The following is a 23067-nucleotide window of genomic DNA, read 5'->3' as shown; positions in this document are numbered from 1 at the left end:
ACTGAGAGTCCAGCACAGCCCCAGTGTATTGAATCCCTTGGACTGGATGTAACTTTGACTTCTTCGGGTTCATCAGGAGATTCAGATCATGGATCAGAGACATGGTAACGTGGAGATTGTGATAAAATCCGGGGCAGGAGCTGGAGACCAAGAGCCAGTCATCTATGTAAGGGAAGATGGACACCTTCTGGAGATATACTAGGGACTGAAAAGTTAAAGCAAAGTTTTCTGCTTAGTACTAATATACAGGAATAATCAGTTGACAAGGCTTCTGTCAAAGCAGCTCCTTTTTACAAAGTCTTTTTATCCCCCACACCCCTCCCTCTGTCCATTTTCTCTTCTTCTTTTGTGTAGCTAGAAGTCATTTTAGCACCATTGACACTGTGCAAGTGGTAAATAAAGGAGGCCTAGAGAAACAGACTTTCCGTTTCAGGTTACAGCAGTATACAGTATCTGCAATAAATAATGTAATAAAGCTTGAGCGGGAAAGAATGGAATTCTGCTCTAACGAAGCCTACTATAGCTGTGTGTCCCTCTCTCAGTATAAGATGAATGGGTAAGATAAACAGCACCCATGTCTGCAATCCCTTATTGGGCATATGTGAACAGCAAAACAAAGAAAAATGGAGAAAGCAGATAAGCCTGCCTCACCAGCTACTAGATAAGCTTGACTGTTTCATTTCACACAGTCATTGTTAGTTTTGGATAAACTGTTTGCCAAAACATGTTCAGCTACTCTACACTTTTGAGGTCCAGGGAATTATCCCCGTTATTTCTATGTCATCTCTACCTCTGAGACCAAATGTTCTGTTAAAGAAGTAATGCCCAGGAACATATTTATTTTGTTAACCGAGTTATACAGTGGTGCCTCGGGTTACGAAAATAATTCGTTCCGCGGCCGCTTTCGTAACCCGAAAAGCCTTCGTAAGCCGAATTGCCATAGGCGCTAATGGGGAAAAGCCGCGATTCCGTGCGAAAAAGCCGAAAAAAGCACCAAAAGTTTTTTCGTAACCCGAAAAAACATTCGTAACCCGAAACAATAATTCCCTATGGGATTTTTTCGTATCCCGAAAATTTCGTAACCTGGGTATTTCGTATCCCGAGGTACCACTGTACCTGTAATGCTTAGAGAATATAATATTCTAGTTTAAAGACTTAGTAAAGCATGAAAGCATTTTAAGCAAAAACAGAGACTATTAATATTTGGAATGAGCTCAATTTATCGTTCAGAGGTGAAACAATATTTCTAAAGCAACAACTTCAGACAGCCTGGAAAGCAATTGGAGCACAATTTGCTCAACAGAAGAGGAAACCTTTTTTATCCCTGAAAGCTTGTTTATTTTAATGATCGCAAAAAACTCTGCAAATCAAAATGGTTCTGGAAAGATCCTCCAGAATATTCAGCAAGACCTATACAGTATAATACGCAGTAAGCCAAGGGTTCCTACATTTTTCACCTGCTTTCTAAACATTAGCAAACTAGAATTCAGGTTAAGAACTTCACTTAAATTTAAAGATTGCTTCATTTCCTCTATGCATTTAAAAGTATTTCAAGGCTCTATCTGCACTGATGAAATATTGCATTTGACACTGCTTTAACTGCCATGGCTCAATGCTATGGAATTCTGAGATGTGTAGTTTTGAGAAGTATTTAGCCTTCTGTCAGAGCTCTGGTGACACAACAAACTATAAATCCCATAATTCCATAGAATGTAACCATGACAGTTAAATCGGCACCAAACTGCTTATGTGATCTGAGTTTTTCTATAGAAAAAAAAATCTAAAAATATCACACTAGGCAGTATGAAGCACTTGTGTTATTGTTGTGGCCTATACATTACAAAGTTTTTTTAAAAAAATGATTTGGACTCAAATGCCCTGCAGGTCTATTCTACCATGTTCCTATTTTATGATAGCAGAGCTGTTTTGAAAAAACAGGAACAAGACATTGTTGGAAGATTTTTACATTCTCTTTCCCCCCTTAGATAGGCAGGGATTTCCTACATGCAAACTCCTCTCTCTCTCTCTCTCATTCAAACTAACCATGTGATTTAGATTACTCCCCCTTTGGGACTAACAGCCATTTGCTCTAAAAGTTTTCAACTGAACTGCATAGTTTTCCATCTTCCTCCTTTTTCAATCTTTCTTTGGAAAGATGGTGAGATATGATTCCTTTTTACCTGAACTATTCACTAGCTAGATTATGATACAGCCTTATATAGATTAAAGCCATTAGCAAATGTTTGTTTTGAACTACAAGCTACTTGTGTTGTTTTTGGAATCAGTCTCAGTTCTTAAGGAAGCATAGTTAGAGGAAGGCACATTTCTATTACTCTGGTGATTTAAAACTAGACCCTAACAGACTTGGCTTTGACATTTTTGATATCTAAATATTTTTGTTTACTTTACAAAGGTTGAAACCTTAAGAAACTTAAATTACCCCACAGAAGTGACTTTTTCTTTTGGCTTGCTTTTTAAAAGGCCCACTCTGTGTCTAAACGGGCCGAACAAGCCAAGAATTTGGGGGGAAAATACTTCCCATGCCCGCTGGAGGGCATTCAGAGGCATTTGGGGCAATTTCTCTCTTCCCCCCTCTCTTTTTTAAGGTGAGGGTGAAGAATGGAATTGTGGACCTCCAATGTGTCCTGGGAAAATCACAGCAAGCCCCCAACCTACCCTCAAGAAGAAGAGCCGCCCCCCCCCCTCCATGGCATTTGACACCATCTGGCCTGGGAGGGAGTGAAACGGCAGGCCCACCTCCATCGGGCCTGGCCTGGACTAAGAAGCAGAGCCCTCCCTCCAGTTCATCTGCCTTAGTCCAGGCCTCAGAGGGAGAGAAGAACTGCTGGACCTGATGCCCTTCCCTTCTCCTTTTGTGTTGTTGTTTTTTTTTTTAGATTGTAAGCCTGAGGACAGGGAACCATCTTATTAAAAAGATTGTATGTACAGTGCTATAATAATAATAATAATAATAATAATAATAATAATAATAATAATAATAATAATAATAATAAAAAATCTACCAGGTAGCACTGTAAAAAAATCTAGCCTACAAATAAAGAAGCCCCCTGAATACTCATTGCTTGATGACTTATAGGAAAATAAAAAAACTGCAAGCTTAAAAACAAAGTGCACCAATAGCTTTACTTTATTTACAGAAATAATGACAAGCAGGCATGTGCCAGGCCTCCAATTGCTTTTTGTAAATAATAACAGAGAATATACAAGTTTTCACAGAAAAACAGTAAGACTAAACTAGTGCAAATGAAGACTGGCAATTATCTTTCATCATTAACTATCCCAAGATTTGAAGTAAGAACTGCGACGGGAAAGTGGGATGATTCAGGTTTATCACATTTTTTCCATCTTAGAAATCAGATCATCACAGATTTTTGTGAGTTCATCGTTTTCCTTTGTCTGTCAAAGAAACAAAGGGGGGGGGGGAAATGTTGCATAAAGTGTTATACAAAAAGTTGCATACATATTCTAAGAAGACCACAAATATTCTAGATTATCAATTTACAAATTAGTAAAATATTCTGTGATGGTGAACCTATGGCACGCGTGCCACAGGTGGCACGTGACACCATTTTGCCAGGCACGGGGAGAGGGAGAAAGAGGAAGAGGCACACATATGTCCATTCTGCCTTCTGTCTGACATTTTCGGGCCTCCCACTGAGATAGCGGGAAACCAGAAAATGGCACTCGGGAGAAGGAGCCAGAGGCATGCGCCTCTGGCTCTTCCTCCCAGCTCTCTCCTGGCATCTCCGAGACAGTTGGAGACTGGGAAAAGGGCAAGGGGAGGAGAAGCTGCTGGAGGCACTGGGGCAGGGAAAGGTGTTAGGGGAAGAGGGATGGGCCGCATGCTCAGTCCTCTCCTTCCCTGCTTGCCTTCCCTTTTTCCCAAAGAGCTCCAGGGACCCTTTGGTGGAGAGGGAAAGTGTGGGAAGAAGAGGTCTGGGCATATGCCCAGTCCTCTCCTTCCCTGCTTGCCTTCCTTTTTCTCCACAGAGCCCTTTGGGGGAGAGGGAAGGTCTGGGAAGAAGAGGACTGGGTGTGTGCCGAGACCTCTTTCTTCCACCTTGCCTCTCTTCACCTTGAATGGACTTGTGACTCTGAGTCCTTTCAAGGTGAAGAAAGGCCCGGGAAGGAGAGGGAGGCCGGACTCCTCCCCCTCCCTGAGGGGCTTTGCCAGACCTGAGGAGTCCCTTCCAGGGACACCTCTGGTCTGGCAACCCCCCTCAGAGAGGAGACAGCTGGAGGCCAGGGGAAGGGCAGCAGGAGGAGGAGCAAAGGTGTGCGCCCATCGCCCCTCCCTGCCAATTTTCCACGGCTTCTAGCTGTCTCTCAGAGGCCCTGCCCTGGCACGCAACCCTCTCCTTGGGAGGCAGAAGCCCCACCCCCGGCACGCAGACCTCAGATGGTTCGTCATCACTGTATCTAGTCTATGCAAAATAGACTTCATTTTAAACAGTAAAGGGCAGGAGTGGAAAACAAAGGAAAACCCTGTGAATTTTAAGTCGCTATGAGCACACACATTTATTGGTAGAATGGGTATGCATTTCAAAGACCCAGCAGAAGCTAGGGCTCCCAATGGCAAGTAGAAGCTTTTCTTTACCCACACTGCCCAAGTGATTTTCTATATAAAGCTGAATGGCAGCAACATCCTTATATGGAAAAACAGGGGACTTCACTTCCTGCCCAAAGGAACTTTCTGGAATACCAGTTTTCCATTATGCCACTCACATTCCAATTACAGAACACTTGATTAAGTTCTCTCTGAGCTTAATAGGAATGAGTCAGCAGTGCCTTTGTCATGTAATGTGGGTCTAGCAATTCCTCATGCAATCCTGATTTCAGATGTGCTCAGCAAGTATAGATTTAACTTGTACACAGCAAAGCCTTTGGAAGACAGCTCCAAGACCTCTGTTTAGAAAACTGGAACACTTAGAATATTCGATCCACAGAGAAACTAAGACTGACCTTTTGCTCAATGCTTCTCTCTAGTGACTGGATTCTCATTTGTTCTTTGCGTAAAGTGGCTTGAAGTGCCACTACTTCTGTTTGAGCTTTACTTCTTACTTGGGCAATCTCTTCATTGGCTCTAAAATAAACAGGCAATCAGTTATGTTAGTTTGTAAAGAACAACGATAGCCTACTTTAAAGCACTGTAACTTTAAATACAAATCCTTACAACGTTTTACTCACTGGCACAGTTTTTCTTCTGCATGAGCCTTTAGTGCTTGGTATCTCTGCTCTTCCTTTTTAATTCTTGCAAGGTAATCTTCAACACATTTCTTCAGAGCCTCTTCATTCTAGAAAATGAAAACATAATTTTGGGTTTAGCACTCAGGGCAGTAAAGTCAGAGTTGGTAGAAATGTACTGACTTTATCTTCAAAATAAAAATCTATATTATAACAATACATGATGAATATAACACTTCATAGGTTAAATAAATATATTTTATATTCTATTAATCTAAGTAGTCTGATGATTCATGTGGTGGTGATAAACTGGCTGTTGCTAGCATTTTCTACAGTAGATTTGTTATTAGTGATTAACATATATTTGCCATTTATGTAGGAGTTGAAGGTAAAGGTTTAGCAAACAAACTCCACAGCCCTGTTAGGTACGATAGTGGTTTAGTTGTACAGCAAGGAAAACATGTTTTAAAGTAAAAAGTTGTCATCTTAATGTTTACTATCAAAAGTGGGATATCTTGTCTAATACATCTCAGAAAACAAAGTTTGTAAGTCTTTTTCTGACTTGCTCCTAAATAATATAAAATATTAACACTTTAAAAAAAGCTAAACTACTTAAGCTCTACTTAGCCTCAGTAAAGAACAACTTAAGACTATGTTACATAGGCAAGAACTAGACAAGACAGATCGTGCAGGTTGCTCCCGCTAGTAATGGCTCCCTCAAAGCCTATTTCCTACCTACTGGAGCAATGAAGGGGCTCAACCCATGACAGGATGTTTCCTCTTCCATTGCTGGAAAAATGGTCAGATGCTGTAATGTTTCAGGGAATATGTGAACTAGGACATAAAAATGCAAACAAGCAATGATTCCTTTTTTCAACTGACAAGCAAGTGGGAGGACTGATGCTTCACATGCCTTTTTAAAGACTGGGATGGACAACTGGAGGGGGGGGGGTCACGGGGGTCGTTTTTTTCCTTGAGGCCTACTGGGATGATATAAGGGTTACCAAAAAACACCAAGAAAATAGAAGTGGTTGGAAATTCAGTTCTAAATTTTTATTTTTATTTAGAAAAAATATCCATGTTAACCAGTGCAACTTGTAACCTGTTTAAAAGGCTTATTGTCACTCCTTTACCTTTTTGGTAAAGCGTAGTGGGAATGGGGACCACAAAAATGGCCAATATTGCTACTTTTAAATAATATACAATGCAACCCCCCCCCTTAGAATCACAGAAATGGAAGGCCATCCAGTCCAACCTCCTGCCATGCAGGAACTCACAATCAAAGCACCTCTAACAGATGGCCATCTAGCCTGTTTAAAAACCTTCAAAAAAGGAAACTCCACTGCACTCTGTGTCAGCATATTCCATTGTCAAACAGCTCTTATTGTCAGGAGGAGGTTGTTAGGAAGTACTTCCAAATGTTTAGGTGGAATCTCTTTTCCTGTACAAAGGGATCTTCATAACTGTGGGGGATCCGTTCCAGACACCCCCTCCCCATGGATAAGAAAAACTGCAGCCCCTCAAATCCCACTGTCCCTGCAAAGCTAATGCACTAGTGTGCATGCACTGCCATTGAGGACAATGGGACTTGCTGTTCATGGATGCTCAAATTCACAAATGGCTAGCCTGTGGATGGCAAGGACTCACAGTAGTAACAATCCATTGCTCTGTGTCCTAGGCTGCATCCGTACTATAGAAATAATGCAATTTGACACCATTTTTACTGCCATGGTTCAATACCATGCAATTCTGGGATTTGTAGTTTTGTGAGATATTTAGCTTTTTGTCAAGAGAGCTCTGGTACCACAACAAACTACAAATTCCAGAATTCCATAGCACTGAGTCATGGCAGTTAAAGTGGTATCAAGCTGCATTATTGCTGCAGTGCTGATGAAGCCCTACTCCCTAAAGCAGGAGAAAACAAGCTTGCTTCATCTTCAGTATGACAACCTTCAAATATTTAAACATGCCTATCATGTCACCCCTTAAGTATCTCTTCCCCAGTGTCAACATACCCAGTACCCTAAACAACTCCTCCTAGGGCATGGTTTTCAGACCTTTCACCATTTTGATCTCTCTCCTTTGGACACACTTCAGCTTGTCTATATCCCTCTTGAATTGTGATGCCAGAACTGAACACAATATTTCAGGTGAAGTCTGACCTAAGCAGAATACAGTGACACTACTTCTTCCTCAGTCTAGACCAGTGATGGCGAACCTATGGCACTTGTGCCAGAGGTGGCATTCAGAGCCCTCTCTGTGGGCACACATGCTATCGCCCTAGCACAGAGTTTGCCAGAGTTTCTTACTAGAAAGCCAGAGGAACATGGCACTTTGCAATAAATAAGTGGGGTCCGGATTGCAGTTTGGGCACTCGGTCTGTAAAAGGTTCTCCATCACTGGTCTAGACACTACACTGCTATTGATGAAGCCTAGTATCACAGTTTCTTGTGGGTTTTTCATGCTATGTGGCCATGTTCTAGCAGAGTTTCTTTCTGATGTTTCACCAGCATCTGTGGCTGGCATCTTCAGAGAAGATGCCAGCCACAGATGCTGGCAAAACGTCAGGAAGAAACTCTGCTAGAACATGGCCACATAGCCTGAAAAACTCACAAGAAACTATGGATGCCGACCATGAAAGCCTTCGACTTTACCTAGTATCATACTTTTTTCAGCTGTTGCATCACACTGTTGACTGTTTAGCTCAGGGGTAGGCAACCTGCGGCCTGCAGGCCGGATGCGGCCCGGCAAGGCCTTGGGACCGGCCCCAGCCCGGTCCTGCCGCCGATTGCCGCCGGAGCCTTTGGCCTCTCGTGTGAGGGCGTGGGGCCTTTGGCCTATCAGGAGGAGGCGGGCAAGGGGGGCAAGCGGCGGGCAAAGGGACAAGCGGCAGGCAAGGGGGGCAATTGTCTATAGAAGCCTCTGGAACATGCATTTATATTAACATTTTTTTTAAAATCAGCAAAAAATTATTTGCGTGTCCTCCATTTTTTAAAAAAAGTATCCTCCATTTGAAAATTTTGTCCTACATTTGTCCTGGTTTATTTATTTATTTACTTTTTAAAAAATTATTTAATTATTTATTTTTTGGCTTCGGCCCCCCAGTTGTCTGAGGGACAGCAACCCGGCCCCTGGCTCAAAAAGGTTGCCTACTCCTGGTTTAGCTTGTGGTCTACTACTACTTTTTGGAAAGAGAATTAGACTGCATACCACCATCTCAGTTGCCCTCACAATGTGCTAGCTCTTGACTGCTTAGAGACACCACGTACTTCTGACCAGTTCAAGAATCACTGCTCTCACTGTAACATGGTTACATTTTCCACTGTCACTATGTGGTTCCACTGTTACTGACCAATGTGGGGCAGGGTGATCTGCAGGAGCTCCAATCTGGTGATGGCTACCCTACCCATACAGTGGGCCCACTGTACTATGAAGTTTGCTTCAGACAGATAGTTCAGGGGAAAAGATGGTATGATGAAGAAAGGAGCACAGCTAGTGATGCTTAATGAGCTAGAGATCTCCAGTTGGCTAAGTATGGTACAATTAGAAATACTTACCCTCTGAAATCCTTCTATTGCCTCTTTCTGTTTTTCAAATCTCTTGAAGAGTTCTGAGAAAGATTTTTCCATGGAACTCAAATCAGATATAGCTTGTTGTTTTTCATCAAGTACTTTCTGTAATTCTTGTTTTGCAAGTTCCTTTTGAATCTGGGACTCCTCTATGGAAAAAAAAAATATTTTAAGTGACTCACTTTGTGTTCATTCCTATGAGACACTAGATTACTGCACTACACTCTTATAGTGCTGTTATTACATTTTGACTGCTCTGGCTGCCTCCTGTTGCTTTCTGGGATTTGCAGTTTAGGAGAGGCATTTAGAATTCTCAGGACTCACTGGACTACAAACCTCAGAAGACAACAGGAGACAGCCAGAGCAGTAGAAGCAGAGTAGCAGCACTATCATGTTATCCCTAAGAAGACAAATGCTTGGTGATATATCCAAAAGTTTTAGTCAAAACAATCATCCCATGGAAGGTAGTTCCCAACAAAGTCAAGAAAGACATTTTCAAATATCCCACAGAATGGTTCATATTAGGAAACATCGTAGTTCATGATGCAGCTCTTGCTTCATTCAAGTTATCTGAAATACTTCAGCCGCCAGGCCCCACTAACTCCCAAAATCATAAATGACAACCAATCACCTGTCTTTGACTACACAAATCCGAGATAAATCCATCTTTGTCTAGGGTGGTATGGTGAACATGTTAAACTCAACTCTAATCAGACCCAAAAAGTGTGCCCTATGGTCTTGCAGCTCCCCATCCATAGGTGGGTCACAGACACCTACTCCCTGTCCTAGACAATAAACAAGGCTAAAATATCTTAATTCAAGCATCTGGCCATGCAGAAGAGCCAAATAAGGGTTTGTAGGTAGTTAAAACCAAATTCATACACATCAGATTTAATGGGCCAACATGGTCAATCGGTAGCTAATTTTTGCTTTCTCTGGCACTGTCCTCTACCTGCACTTAACAATCACACTTCTATGATTAAATATAAGCTTTGCAGGCAGAAAGAACTAACTCTACCTCACCTCTAGTTGAAGAATCTCAGATATCAAAGCCATGAATGTTGTCTATATGACTTAGAACACTGGTGCTACCTAGCAATATCAGCACAGGGTGAAGTATTTGAATCTGTATAAAGTAGAATTGTATGCTCAAATTTAAGAAGCTGAATATAAATGCCATTATGTGCATTAGCAACATGTAACACATCTCTCTTGCAACCCAAACACCAAAGTCTTGGGGAAAAAAGATGTTATGTATCAGCACTTACCCATCACTTGTGTAATGGTTCCTTCAAACTCTGCAACAATTTTTCTAAATGAAAAGGAAATATCTTATTTTCAAACACATGGCCAGAAAATTAATAAGATTTTACAACAGTGAAAAGATACCAGTTCTTGTATTAGTGAGTGCAAAACATGGGCAATATCTATCTGAAGTAAGAACACTCAGAATATCTTTACTCCATCTACCATATGTTTCTGGGGAAAGGGGTTAAATGAATTTCTGGACTTTCCCAATGTGCAGAGAATATACACTTTCAATTTTTGAATATGCTTTAGGTAAGTGAGGGAAAATGCTTTCCCAAGAAGAAAATACATTTTCCATGATGCTGCTGTTCTGCGCCATAAAGTGAACCCATTTTACACCACTGCAAGGAGGCTTTTATGATTCCATGAGAGGCACATTGGTGGACCCCAAGGTAACTTTATTGTGTTACGGGGCCATCAGCATTTACTTCCCTGATGGTGGACAACTCTTCTCTGACACCTTGCCTGTGTTCTCTTTTTTCTAGGTTTTTAAAAGATTCTGGTGGATAGAGCATATCCAGGAGAGAGAAAAGGAAAAAGACTGAAGTGAACAAGCATGAAGGAGAGGAGTTTGGGAAGAGAAACCTGCATCCAGGGATGTAGCTCGGGGGTGTGTGTGTGTGTGTGTGTGTGTGTGTGAAATCCGGACCCCCTCTTCCATTAGATAAAATGAATGGTGCGTGCTGCCGCACTGCTACACCCAAGCCCCATTATAATGGTGGCAGTCTGGACCCCCCCCTTTCCCAAAATCCTCGCCTTCACATCCCTGCTGCCTCCCCCCCCCCCAAAAAAAGCTAAAACACCTGACCAACACGGGACAAGAAATAGGAGGGGCTGGTGGCAACAGGAACTTGAACTCTAGAACGTGATAGTGACTAACCCTATCAAACCAAGGAGGAAATCTCCCCCCACCCCCCATATGCTCTCTTGGAACACAATGCATTCTTATTTTCAAACTAGATAATAACGGTAATAAGTTTCATTAAACTTTTTCTTTGCCTTCTGTTTGGGCTAAGCCTGTTTATTGGGAGATACCTAGCCCACTTCAGAAAGACATTGCTAGAATAATCTCTTTCACCTAACCCCCTTGCCCTGAAGATTCAAATAACATGGTATGTCAGGACGTTTAGGGGAACTCCATACTATAAATGCTATAAGGCAGAATAGTTTGCCATTCCAATAGGAGTAGGATGGGAAAACAGTGCCAACCAGTTCTCATCCCAGACAGTTCAGAACAATAACCTAGCCAACAGTATCAAAACTACTAAAACATCTAAGCAAATCAGTAGAGTTGCACTCCCATGGTCTTTCCCCCAGTATAGATAATCCAAAAGGGATATGGTGGTGCAGTGGTTAAGACGTTGACTCTTACAAGATCAGCAGATTTGCTATTCAAGGCCCAAGTGCCATGTAACGAGTGAGTGCCTGTCACTTGTCCCAGCTTCTGCCAACCTAGTAGTTTGAAAGCATGTAAAAGTGCAAGTAGATAAATAGGTAGCACTTTAGTGGGAAGGTAACAGCATTCTGTGTATTCATGATAGCAACAGGATCACAGAGTTCTTTGACAACGTTGGCTCTTCAGCTTAGTGAAAGAGATGAGCACCACTCCCTATAGTGCGACACAACTTGACAACCTTGGAAAGCTTTACCTTTATAGATTATCCATCAGAACAATACAAGTAGTATCAGCTGCAAAACTGTGTTAGAAGCCTGAATGAAAGTGGTCTATATATCTGGTGGAAAAAGCACTTACAGAACAAGTCCAGTGTTAAACTAGTTGTACCTACCCCATTTCTTTACTTTCAATATAAATTTTGTCATGCTTCATTTTCCATTCCAAAGCTTCTATTTGCTTTTCTTTCACCTGAAACCATAACATTCCCAAATACTTAGTAAGAATTTATGTATCTTCAGACTTATAGACTTAAAGAGGCCCAACCAGAAGAAATCCTTGGCAAGACCTCAACCTTCCTTGAAGACAACTGTAGCATTTGAGAAAAAAAAAGCTCACTCTATGTCTGGCTCTCTTTCAGTGATGCTTGCTTGGCTCTCCTCTTTTTAAGAGTAAAATTCTGTATGCTTGTTAAGGACTAGTCTTCATTGTTACTATTTGAACTAGTAGATTAATTATTTTGAAACCTCAAGATTGCAAGTAGCACATAGTCTGCTTTGCTATCAGGCAGAAAGCTACTGTAACACTAGAGTACAATTAGTTAACCTTTTCAGGCTATATAATTTTCAAAGGATTGTTTTTATCATATCAGTGCATTAAAGCTCCTTTCAGGTTTCTTATTAACAAGACCTTTGCTAAAAGCATAGCATTTAGAGCAGTGATACTTAATGAGTCAAGGGAATAGCACCTGGCCAGTCAAAGATCTTAAGTGGTAAGCACTGCAAAGGCTGGGTTGCAGCAATAGCCTCCAAACCTGACTAGTTCTTTTAAAAAAGTAACTATTTTTTTAAAAAAATTACTCATCAATATAATGAGGTGAGTGAACTGAAAAGATTCAAAACAGTATCAAATCAAATGTTTTTTCCTAAATTCTTACCTCAGAAGTGAGCTTTTTAACAACAGTATCCATCTCATGCTTAACCTTTTCTACAGCTGCATCCATATCTTTCTGACTGTATTTCAATACTTCTATAATGGAATCAGTAGACAGAGCATAAGGGAATAATGAAGTATTCTTCCTGATTGGGATGTCTTCCAGAGTTTTGCCCTGTGGCAAGAAATTTAATACATATCCACACTCAATAATCAGTATTTCATTTCTCTAAAAGATAGAATCATAGAATCGTAGAGTTGGAAGAGACAGCAAGGGCCATCCAGTCCAACCCCCTGCCATGCAGGAAATCCAAATCAAAGCATCCCTGACAGATGGCCATCCAGCCTCTGTTTAAAGACCTCCAAGGAAGGAGACTCTATCACCCTCCGAGGAAGTGCATTCCACTGTCGAACAACCCTTACTGTCAGGAAGTTCCTCCTAATGTTCAGGTGGAATCTCTTTTCCTGTAGCTTGCATCCATTGTTCCGGGTCCTGTTCTCTGGAGCAGCAGAAAACAAGCTTGCTCCCTCTTCAACATGACATCCTTTCAAATACAGTGGTACCCCGGGATACGAATTGATCGCGTTACGAAATTTACGGGGTACGAAAAAGTTAGCTTGGAAAAAACTGTTCCGGGTAACGAAAGATTTTTCGGGTTACGAAATTTTTTTCGGTGTGTTTCGGCGCTTTTTGGCACGAAATTTAAAAGCCGCGGCTTTCCAGCGCTAGCGGAAAGCCTTTTTTCGGGTTGCGAAATCTTTCGGGTTACGAACGGCGCCGCGGAACGAATTAAATTCGTAACCCGGGGTACCACTGTATTTAAACAGGGCTATCATATCACCTCTTAACCTTCTTTTCTCCAGGCTAAACATCCCCAGCTCCCCAAGTCGTTCCTCATAGGGCATGGTTTCCAGACCCTTCACCATTTTTGTCACCCTCCTTTGGACACGCTCCAGTTTCTCAATGTCCTTTCTGAATTGTGGCGCCCAGAACTGGACACAATTTTCTAGGTGGGGCCTGACCAAAGCAGAATACAGTGGCACTATTACTTCTCTTGATCTAGACACTATACTTTTATTGATGCAGCCTAAAATTGCATTAGCCTTTTTAGCTGCCGCATCACACTGTTCACTCATGTTCAACTTGTGGTCTACTTGGACTCCTAGATCCCTTTCACACGTAGTTTCATTCAGCCAGGTGTCACCCATCCTATATCTGTGCATTTTATTTTTCCGCCCTAAGTGCAATACCTTACATTTCTCCGTGTTGAATTTCATTTTGTTAGCTTTGGCCCAGCTTTCTAGTCTATTCAGGTCATTTTGGATCTTGATCCTGTCCTCTGGGGTATTAGCTATTCCTCCATATATATATATATATATATATATATACACACACACATACATACATACATAATATATATCTATATACTGATTTCAGACTAAACCTATGACATTCAAACTTGGGAATGCTTTGTGTATTTGGTTTAAGGTGTTTCCAATCTTCTGCACGGCATGAAAGACAAGTGAAGAAGCATCTGAGCCCAAGGTTCAGTATAGCTGAATGATCCATTTGGACAACAATACTTTTCTATTACCATATTTTCCATATAAGATGACTGGGCATATAAGACGACCCCCAAATCGTGTGCAGGGAGTGCCCTTGGCCTACTGTAGGCCGAATTAAGGGGGTCTGGCACCCACACGTGCTGGCTTGAGGGGGCCTCTGTGGAGGCCTGGAAGGCGGGTGTCGCAAGTGGCAGTAGGGCCTCCTGCAAAGGGGCACTAGACGCCATGGAAGAAGCCGCTGGAGCAGAGTATCCAGGGTGTTGGCAGCGGTGAGGCATGAGGGGGTGGCTCTTTCCCTTGGTCCGACCATCCCTCTCCCGCCGGACTGGCTCTGGAGCTGCTTCTCTGGCTTCCAGCCCCTGAAACCAGCAATAGTGGCAAGAAAGAGAGAGCCTGGCCGCGGTGCCCACTGGGATAGGAACCCACAAGGACCCCACTGGAGATGGAGAGGTGGCTATGTCATTTGCCTGTCTCTGCGGAGGCCGCCAAACACAACCTGGCATATAAGATGGGGGTAAAAAGTCATCTTATATGCTGGAAAATACAGTATTTCTCAACCACACCAATGTGCCTGTTCTCATTTTAAAAACTAGAAAACACTAACATCAGCAGAAAATTACTAAAGATATTTAATAAGTACTTACTGAATGTGGGAAAGTTCCAAGAAGATCAAGCCCCAATGGTTTTTCTTCCTGTTCTAATATTTTTACTTCATCAGATGCCATGACTATGGATGGCCTGCTTAAAAACCAAAAATGCCATGACTATAGATGGTTCCCCTTAGAAATTAGAATGCCATGACTATGGATGGTCTTATTAGAAATTACTGAAACAATTCTGAATAGGGTAAGAACACAGCAAAATTGTACCTACGTGTTTTGAAACAGCGCAGGAACTGTGGGTTTTACTTCATTAACAGCAGAATCTGATCTCTTAGGGCTTTCACTCAGCAGTGGGTCAAACTTCAGGTAGAGAGATTGTTTTCTTAGAACAGACTCCTTGAACTATGAGAAAGAAATTTGGAAACATATCAAAATTCCAAAACTATTTTCTCCTAACATGGTGGACTTGTTCATTTGTTGGATACATCGGGAGCTATTTGACCAAGAGCTAGGCTTACAAAATACAGATGAACTCCCAGTAAAACATACATGTTTGAATAGTGAGATGACTAATTAGAACAGAAGTCCTGTGTTTCAATGGCAATGTAGACAAGGACTTTGGAGAATTAGTAGTTTGTTCTAGAAGACAGAAGACTGAAATACATTCATTTCCAGCAGAGAAGAGACAAACATATGATAGCCCTGTTTAAATATTTGAAGGGATGTCATATTGAGGAGGGAGCAAGCTTGTTTTCTGTTGCTCCAAAGACTAGGACCCGGAGCAATGGATGCAAACTGCAGGAAAAGAGATTCCACCTCAACATTAGGAGGAACTTCCTGAGTGTAAGGGCTGTTCGACAGTGGAACAAACTCCCCCGGAGTGTACTCCCTAAAGTCCCTTGGCTGGAATGAGGGATTTAAATGGGGTGTGTAGTGATGTCTAGGCACATAAAAGGACAAGCACTGTTGTCTGCTGTGTCTCCTTCCTTCTTTTCCCTTGAGACTAGAGCCTTCTTTTTGTCCTTAATCTCAACCAGGCCAGGGTCTAGGGAGTCCTCAAATAGTTTGGTTCCCAGAAAAGGTGCAAAGGTCTGATTCTGCTTAAAATGTGAATCCACATTCCATAGTTGTCACCTTACCACAACCAATGCTACCTGAGTTCTGATGCAAAGCTGAATTGCATTCAGACTGGTATCAGCCATGAAAGTTGCCATCTTCATTAGCATATTTATTCCCTGCTTCCCTGAGTTCAGCCTGGTAATCTTCTTTAATATTTCTTTAGCCCACAGCAGTGAAGCTCTAGACATAATGGAAATGGAGGCTGCCACCCTCAAAGCCAGGGAAGAACAAGGGCTGCCTCAACCTTCCTTTCCTCTCTAATTTTTAGTGTATTCTCGCCATCTTTACAATAAATGGCCAAGGATAACAAGGCTGACACGAACACATAGACCAATGGGACTTGTAATTTAGACACAATGTTTTTGGGAAGATTAGCAGCGTTTTTAAAACACATCCCAGATTGGTTCTGTTGGAGGCAAGTTTATTCTATTCTTTTCTCACTTACATACATAAAATCAGCTCCGAGCAGAAAGTCCAGGAAAGGGGCTGCTTTTGGAAAACACTCCCCGTTTCCCTGGGGAAGATCTGGATCCCGGGGCTGGGGGGCTTCAGGAGTGAAGCTGAGGCCCAGTGTTGTGTCTGCCTTTCTCAGCAGACCAAGAAAATAATTTGGCTGGAATAAGTTGTAAGGAGGGAGGAAATGCTAGAAGGGAACATAGTTGCCCTTCCTCTCCTTTTGAAAAAGCAGAAGAGGAATAATCATCCCCATAATCCTCTCCCAAGGAATATATGGTGCATGTCATGCTGCCAGAAGTGGATATGTGGTGGTCTCTCTTGGGTTCTTTGGCTAGGGACCCATGCTGCACCTAATCAGTGGCTATGGATTCTGAGGGCAAAATCTTCAGCTCCACTGTATAATTAAGAAGGTATTTTGGCTGTTTCCAGGCTGTCAAGATGGTAACACACCCACATGTCCAAAGTGCAAGTAAGTGAAAGGGAGCTGGTGCGTTCTAGGTAGTCAACATGGCATGCCCCTTGGTTCACAAATGCTCGAAACATTCAGGGGGCCCACAGGATATGGGGAAGGAGAGGGCAAGAGAGACCATTTGCCCACTCATGCATTTTATCCCCTCCCAGTGGTATGACCATAGAATAATAGAGTTGGACGAGACCACAAGGGCCATCTGGTCCAACCCCCAGCCATGCAGGAAATCACAATCAAAACATCCCTGATAGATGGCCATGTGTTTAAAGACCTCTAAGGAAGGAGACTCCACTACACTCCAAGGGAGTGTGTTCCACTGTCGAACAGCTCTTACTGTCAGGAAGTTCCTCCTAATGTTAAGGTGGAATCTCTTTTCCTGTATCTTGCGTCCATTGTTCCGGGTCCTGTTCTCTGGAGCAGCAGAAAACAAGCTTGCTCCCTCCTCAATATGACATTCCTTCAAATATTTAAACAGGGCTATCATTTGCATTACCAGTTGCAGTAATGGTGGTGGCTTCCTGGGTGACCAGAGCCAGGAACCAAGCCGTGAGCTCAGAAATTGATTCTTTCTCAGCCATGCTTGGGAGGTTTCTGGGCCCCCTTGTACATTTCAGGCTGGCTGATGTTATTGTGAAGAGGCAGCAGAACAGAGGTATTTGCCCTTACCTGCATCACTTCAGTGGTTACATGGTCCTTGGAAAAGATGTTCTGCCCACCCATAATGGATGTGGGAAACAATCAGAGGGGGAGGACAATCTCTGGCTAGGCCAAAGAGTTTTCCCTGTGTTCACTGGCTGGCTGACTTGCTGGTCAGAATGTTTCTTGAGGTCATGGGGGGGGGGGGGGGAGACGCTGTGGATAGGTGATATGGAAGAGAGGAAAAGCAGAAGGGCTTTTAAAAAAAGAGAGAGAAAGAGAAAGTAGGATTGGAATGGAGACTCAAGAAAACAAAAGTGGGAAAGTAAAATGAGAAGGTTCTGGAGCAATGGAAGGAAACTGACGAAAAAGTGTGTCCTGTCAGAGCGATGCAGCAGGAATAAGACTAACCATTCTGGGGATTTCTACACTGTACTAAATCCTTTTAGCTTTACATAAAGCAGAAAATATGTATTTTGGGATGGAAAATATTGCAACCCTTTAATTATCTATAGAAAATTTTCCACATCAAGAAATGCACTGTCTCATAAAATAAATACCACATATATTTCACAAAGGTCAAACTCCCTTTGAACAAATAATGCAAGAAAAACTCCATGACAGGTTCCCATTATTGTCACCATAAGCTGGAAATCACACTTTGGCCTATTAGAAAACCTTTACAAATACTTTTTACAACTTATTAAATAATTAATTTTTCAAAAAATTAAGCCACATTTTCTTTTTAGGTTAGTAGATGGTTTTCTTGCTGAAAACATTTTTCAGAAACTCCTCATCTGGCAAGATAGGGCTATTGTTTTCATTCATAAGCTGTTTTAAAAAACCAATCATTTTTGCAAGGAGCTTCAGAGATGCATTTTGAAAGGTCTAGCACTAAAGGCAAGTCAAGATGTTTTTTTTTTAATGTACAGGGTGATTAAAAAATGTTGCAAAACTGAAAACCATTGATAAAACTTCAAGTAGAAGGCAGCCAAAAGGTGGAAATACATGAAGATCAACTGCTTCAGGATATATTAATAAACATCCCATCCCAAAAAAACAAAGTAGCCATAAAGGTATAGCACTGATCTCAACAAAATGTCTAATTTCTATACAGACTGCTTTTTTTAGGAGCATGTGGTATATTATAAAATAATAAGGAAAAGACAAGTGAATACTGTAAAATTCCACTTCTGAGTCACATGATTCACATATTGATTACTTACCGAGGATGTTCCAAACTGTTCCAAATAATCTATTTCTATGTCCATTCCTAGAACTAGAAGAAGAGAATACTGAATATGGGAACACATGATTTCAACAACAAAATAGTGTTATAGCATCTATCAAAAGTAATGGGTTTGTCATTTCTAGACATTAATATGTACAGAAATGTCTTCCTACACATTTATTTTTATTTATTACAGTACTAGCTGTACCTGGCCACGCGTTGCTGTGGCTCAGCCTGGTTAAATGGAAAAGAAAGAAAAGAGAAAGCGCAGGTTTCTAAATATTTAATTTCACAATGCTTGTGAATATACAATATTTTTGTTGTTCTATTCTCTGTTTAGATATAGAGATTGTCTGGTTTGCCAACTCTAGAATACACAATATATAATTGCCTGGCCTGGAGGGTATGAAGAAGCAGGCCCAACTCCATCAATCCTATTCTGAAGAAGAAGAGCCCTCCCTCCATGCCATCTGTTATCATCTGGCCTGGGAGGGAGTGAAAAGGAAGGGCCAGCTCCCTCGGGCCTGGCCTCTGTTAAGAAGCAAAGCCCTCCCTCCAGTCCATCTGCCTTGGCCCAGGCCTCAGAGGGAGAGAAGAAATGCTGGACCTGATCCCCTTTCCCCACCACCATTCCCTTCTCCCTTTTGTGTTGTGTCTTTTTAGATTGTAAGCCTGAGGGCAGGGAACTGTCTAATTAAAAAGATTGTATGTACAGTGCTGTGTAAGTTTAGTGTTACATAAATAAAGCATAATAATAATAATAATAATAATAATAATAATAATGTGAGAAGCAATCCGTGTCTAAATCAGCTCTTGCCGCTGGCTCCTTTCCTCCAGGGCCCTTTTTCCGGCCTCTCAGTGTCCCAAAGGGACCCTCAGGGGCCAGCAAACTCTGGAGGTTCCCATCCTCCAAGGCCCGTTTGCCGGCTTCTGAGGGTTGCTTTGAGACACTCAGGGGCAGGCAAACTCTGGAAGACGGCGACCAGCAGCTCACAGTGACCAACGGTGTTCCTGTTACGCCGAACAGATGGCGCTGTTTTTCAAATACAAAAACATATAGGTACCATATATACTCGACTATAAGTCTAAAAATTTATGCCCCAAAATGGACTCCAAAATCATGGGTAGACTGATAGACGGGGCAATGAGTTAATGCTTATAAATTTCCTGAAAGAAGAAATGCCCACCTTCCTCTGTAGCTTTCTAACGACTCCCTGTTTGAAGCCCTGGCGCACTCTCCTCCCTCCCTCTGTGTGTGTGTGTCTTTGTTTTCCCTCTCAGCCTTCCCGCGCAGCCAGAGCTAACAAGCTGCTGCTGAGAGTATGCCCTGGCCTGTACCCTGTTTTGCCTGGAAATCCTGGGGGTGAAAGGCAGAGAGAGAGAGAGAGAGAATGGTCTGTCCTCCTCTTTGCAAGCCCTGATCCTTGGGAGTCCTGGGGGTGGAGAGCAGAGAAAGAGTGAGGTCTGTCCTCCTTTTTGCAAGCCCTGATCCTTGGGAGTCCTGGGGGTGGAGAGCAGAGAAAGAGTGAGGTCTGTCCTCCTTTTTGCAAGCCCTGATCCTTGGGAGTCCTAGGATGAAAGGCAGAAAGAGAGTGGGGTCTATCCTCCTTTTTGCAAGCTATGAGCTTGGGGAATCCTGGGGGTGGAGAGCAGAGAAAGAATGGGGTCTGTCCTCCTTTTTGCAAGCTATGAGCCTTGGTAGTCCTGGGGGTGGAGAGCAGAGAAAGAGCGGGCTCTGAGTTCTAGAAAGTTTATACTATGAATTTGTTCTTGGACATTCCATTTTCCCTGAGCAAACGAGTTGTCCACTGTCACTCCTCAGCCCCTCTGGCTGGTGTCCGTTGTCAGTTGGAGTTCTGACAGCATTCAGCCTTTCAAGAGATTGTTGGACATCCACCATTGAAAGGAATGTCTGACTGTGGCTGGAAGTATCAGTCTCTTGTTGATTTTGAACTTGATGTGTCTCTGGTATGGCAGCAAGAACCATTGGAGCTTCCTTGAAGACGAGCCCAAGGAACACAATCTATGACGGTAATCATTAGTCCCTGAATCCTTGCCAGGAGAAGATTTGTCAAGTGAGATCGTAGAGCCAGTCTGATGGATTGCTGAATTGACCTGACTCTTTCTGGGGTTAGGAAGACCTTTCCCTTATTTGTATCAATGACAGCTCCCAGGTGAGTGATCCATTGAGCAGGCTGTAGGTGGTTCTTCCCATGATTGACCTGAAAACCATGTTGAGTTAATGAGGTTAGCAGCTGTTGAGTGTGATGTTTGGCTTGATTGTAAGAGGTGGAGTGTAGGAGTAAATCGTCTAGGTAGGGATGGATGTGTATTCTGGAGAGTCTCCATTGAGCCACCAGAGCTATCATGATCTTTGTAAACATTCATGGCGCTGATGAGAAGCAGTGTTGCCAATTTCGCGACTTTCACACGAAAACGGGGACTTTTCAGAGCTTTTCGTGTGATTTTCGCGCCTTGCTCTAATTCAGTGCCTTTTCCGCGACTTTGGCCCTTTCAGCTCCAGCCTGAGAAGGCTGCCTGCAGAGCAACCAAAACCCTTTGGAGTGTAAAAGTTTTCAGCCAAGAGGGCTGGAAAAAACTCTCTCTCTCTCTCTCTCTCTCTCTAATGACTCCCTCTGAGAGCCAGGGATGGAGCAACCAACCAACCCAACTGAGAGAATAGTTCAGCCAATCAAGAGAGGACAGTGATTGCCCCCCCCCCTCAGGCATTCTCAGTCCAGGGGCAAAAGTGCTGGAGAGAGCAGGGAGTGAGGGATCTTGGCTGGCTTAATCCCAATGGCCTTGGATTCCCAAGTAGACACATAAGTTTTAAGGCCAACAAAGGCAATACTTGAAATGGTATCAGGCTTGATGTTGTGGACTTCTGTGTGGGCCTGAGAGTAACATTTGAATTTCTGAATCCTGAGTTTGGGCAGAGTGCCCCAAGCTACCTCTCAGGGTCGTTGTTGTATTGTGAGGACCATTTGGGTTGACGGGAGGAGAATCTAGTGGAGGGGAAAAGTAGAAGAATAGAGGAGATGTGAGGAGAAAGAGGTGGAAAGGTGCTTCTGAGCATGGCCAGAGCACCTGGGTAGAAAATAGATGTTACTCCATCTTCCCTCCCTTCCATGGGCTGCCCCACTAGCTGTGTGATGTGAATGTGATGTCCCGAGTGTGTGTGTGTGTGTGTTTAGTGGATAAATATGCCTCTGAGCATGGGCAGAGCACCTGGTAAGTTGGCATCCTGCCCTGTCTTCCAAGAATTTGTTTTTGTGGCTCTCTTTCGTCCCTTTTCCATGGCATCCATACTGCAGAAATACCAGTTTGGCACTGCTTCTAACTGCAAGGCTCCCTACGATGATGGGATCTGGGCACAACAAACCACCAAGCCCAGAATTTCATGTATGGAGCCCTGGCTGCCAGAAAAGCAGTGTCCAACATGTCACAGAAACTACATTCCCAGGATTCCTGGTTGAACAGGGAATTGCCTCCATGCTCCAGACACAGCCGTAGAGAATGAGTCTACAGGATATCAGTGTTGCCAGTTAAGTCCACTCTTCAGTGCATTTGGATTAATAATGATAATAATAATGGGATGATGATAGGAGATCTGGAGCACCTTGAGACTCACTGAAAGAAAAGTTGGCAGCATGAGCTTTCCTAGACTTAAGCGTATTCCTCAGATCAGGGGAATTTAGTTCATTGGGCACCAGAGTGCTTTCTCACAAAACTACAATTCCCCAGGGTTCCCTAGCACTGAGCCAGGGCAGTTAAAGCGGTCTCAACTGGATTATTTCTGCAGTAGGGATTGGACCTTGAGCATTTTTAATAACGAAGGTCCAAAACACTGCAGAATAATCCAGTTTGTGACTGCTTTAACTCTCCTGGCTCAGTGCTAGGGAATCCTGGGAATTGTAGTTTGTTGGGGCACCAGAGCTCTTTTGATAAAGAAGGCTCAGTCTCACAAAAACTACACTTCCCAGGGCTCCCTAGCACTGAGCCAGGGCAGTTAAAGCAGTCTCAAACTGGATTATCTGCAGTGTGTCTTGGACCAAACTCAGGCTGCCTCCAGAGACAATTCCCAGGATTCCATAGCACTGAGCCAGGGCACCTAAAGTGGTCTTGAACAGGTTTATTTCTGCGTGTGTCTTGGACCTAACCAGGCTACATCTTCACTCTAGAGACAATCCAGTTTCATACTCGTTTTTACTGCCATGCCAGTGCTATGAAATCCTGGGAATTGTAGTTTGTTGTCACACCAGAGTTTGTTGAGAGAAAAGGTAATAATGTCTCCGAAAAATGGATTCCCAGGATCCCTAGCACTGAGCCATGGCAAGTAAAAGGGTGTCAAACTGGATTTA

General features: G+C 42.8%; 1 protein-coding gene across 4 annotated transcripts in view; it reads right to left on the bottom strand.

The window, feature by feature from the left end:
- Nucleotides 1–3123: 3123 nt before the first annotated feature.
- TACC3 (transforming acidic coiled-coil containing protein 3) overlaps nucleotides 3124–23067 on the bottom strand; it is a 56687-nt gene continuing 36743 nt past the window's right edge. For 3 of the 4 annotated variants that reach the window (XM_042460470.1, XM_042460473.1, XM_042460471.1), the window contains exons 7-16: nucleotides 18702–18754; nucleotides 15067–15197; nucleotides 14838–14934; nucleotides 12632–12802; nucleotides 11870–11946; nucleotides 10043–10086; nucleotides 8763–8923; nucleotides 5209–5315; nucleotides 4984–5104; nucleotides 3124–3417 (exon numbers count right to left, since the gene is read on the bottom strand). In XM_042460470.1, coding sequence (XP_042316404.1) covers nucleotides 3352–3417; nucleotides 4984–5104; nucleotides 5209–5315; nucleotides 8763–8923; nucleotides 10043–10086; nucleotides 11870–11946; nucleotides 12632–12802; nucleotides 14838–14934; nucleotides 15067–15197; nucleotides 18702–18754 — 1028 coding nt within the window. In that variant the 3' untranslated portion in view covers nucleotides 3124–3351. The remainder of the gene's footprint in view (nucleotides 3418–4983; nucleotides 5105–5208; nucleotides 5316–8762; nucleotides 8924–10042; nucleotides 10087–11869; nucleotides 11947–12631; nucleotides 12803–14837; nucleotides 14935–15066; nucleotides 15198–18701; nucleotides 18755–23067) is intronic. The other variant, XM_042460472.1, reaches the window with a different exon arrangement.

Source organism: Sceloporus undulatus, chromosome 3 (assembly GCF_019175285.1).
Source record: "Sceloporus undulatus isolate JIND9_A2432 ecotype Alabama chromosome 3, SceUnd_v1.1, whole genome shotgun sequence".
NCBI lineage: Eukaryota > Metazoa > Chordata > Lepidosauria > Squamata > Phrynosomatidae > Sceloporus > Sceloporus undulatus.
This window is presented reverse-complemented; position numbering and strand designations above follow the sequence as displayed.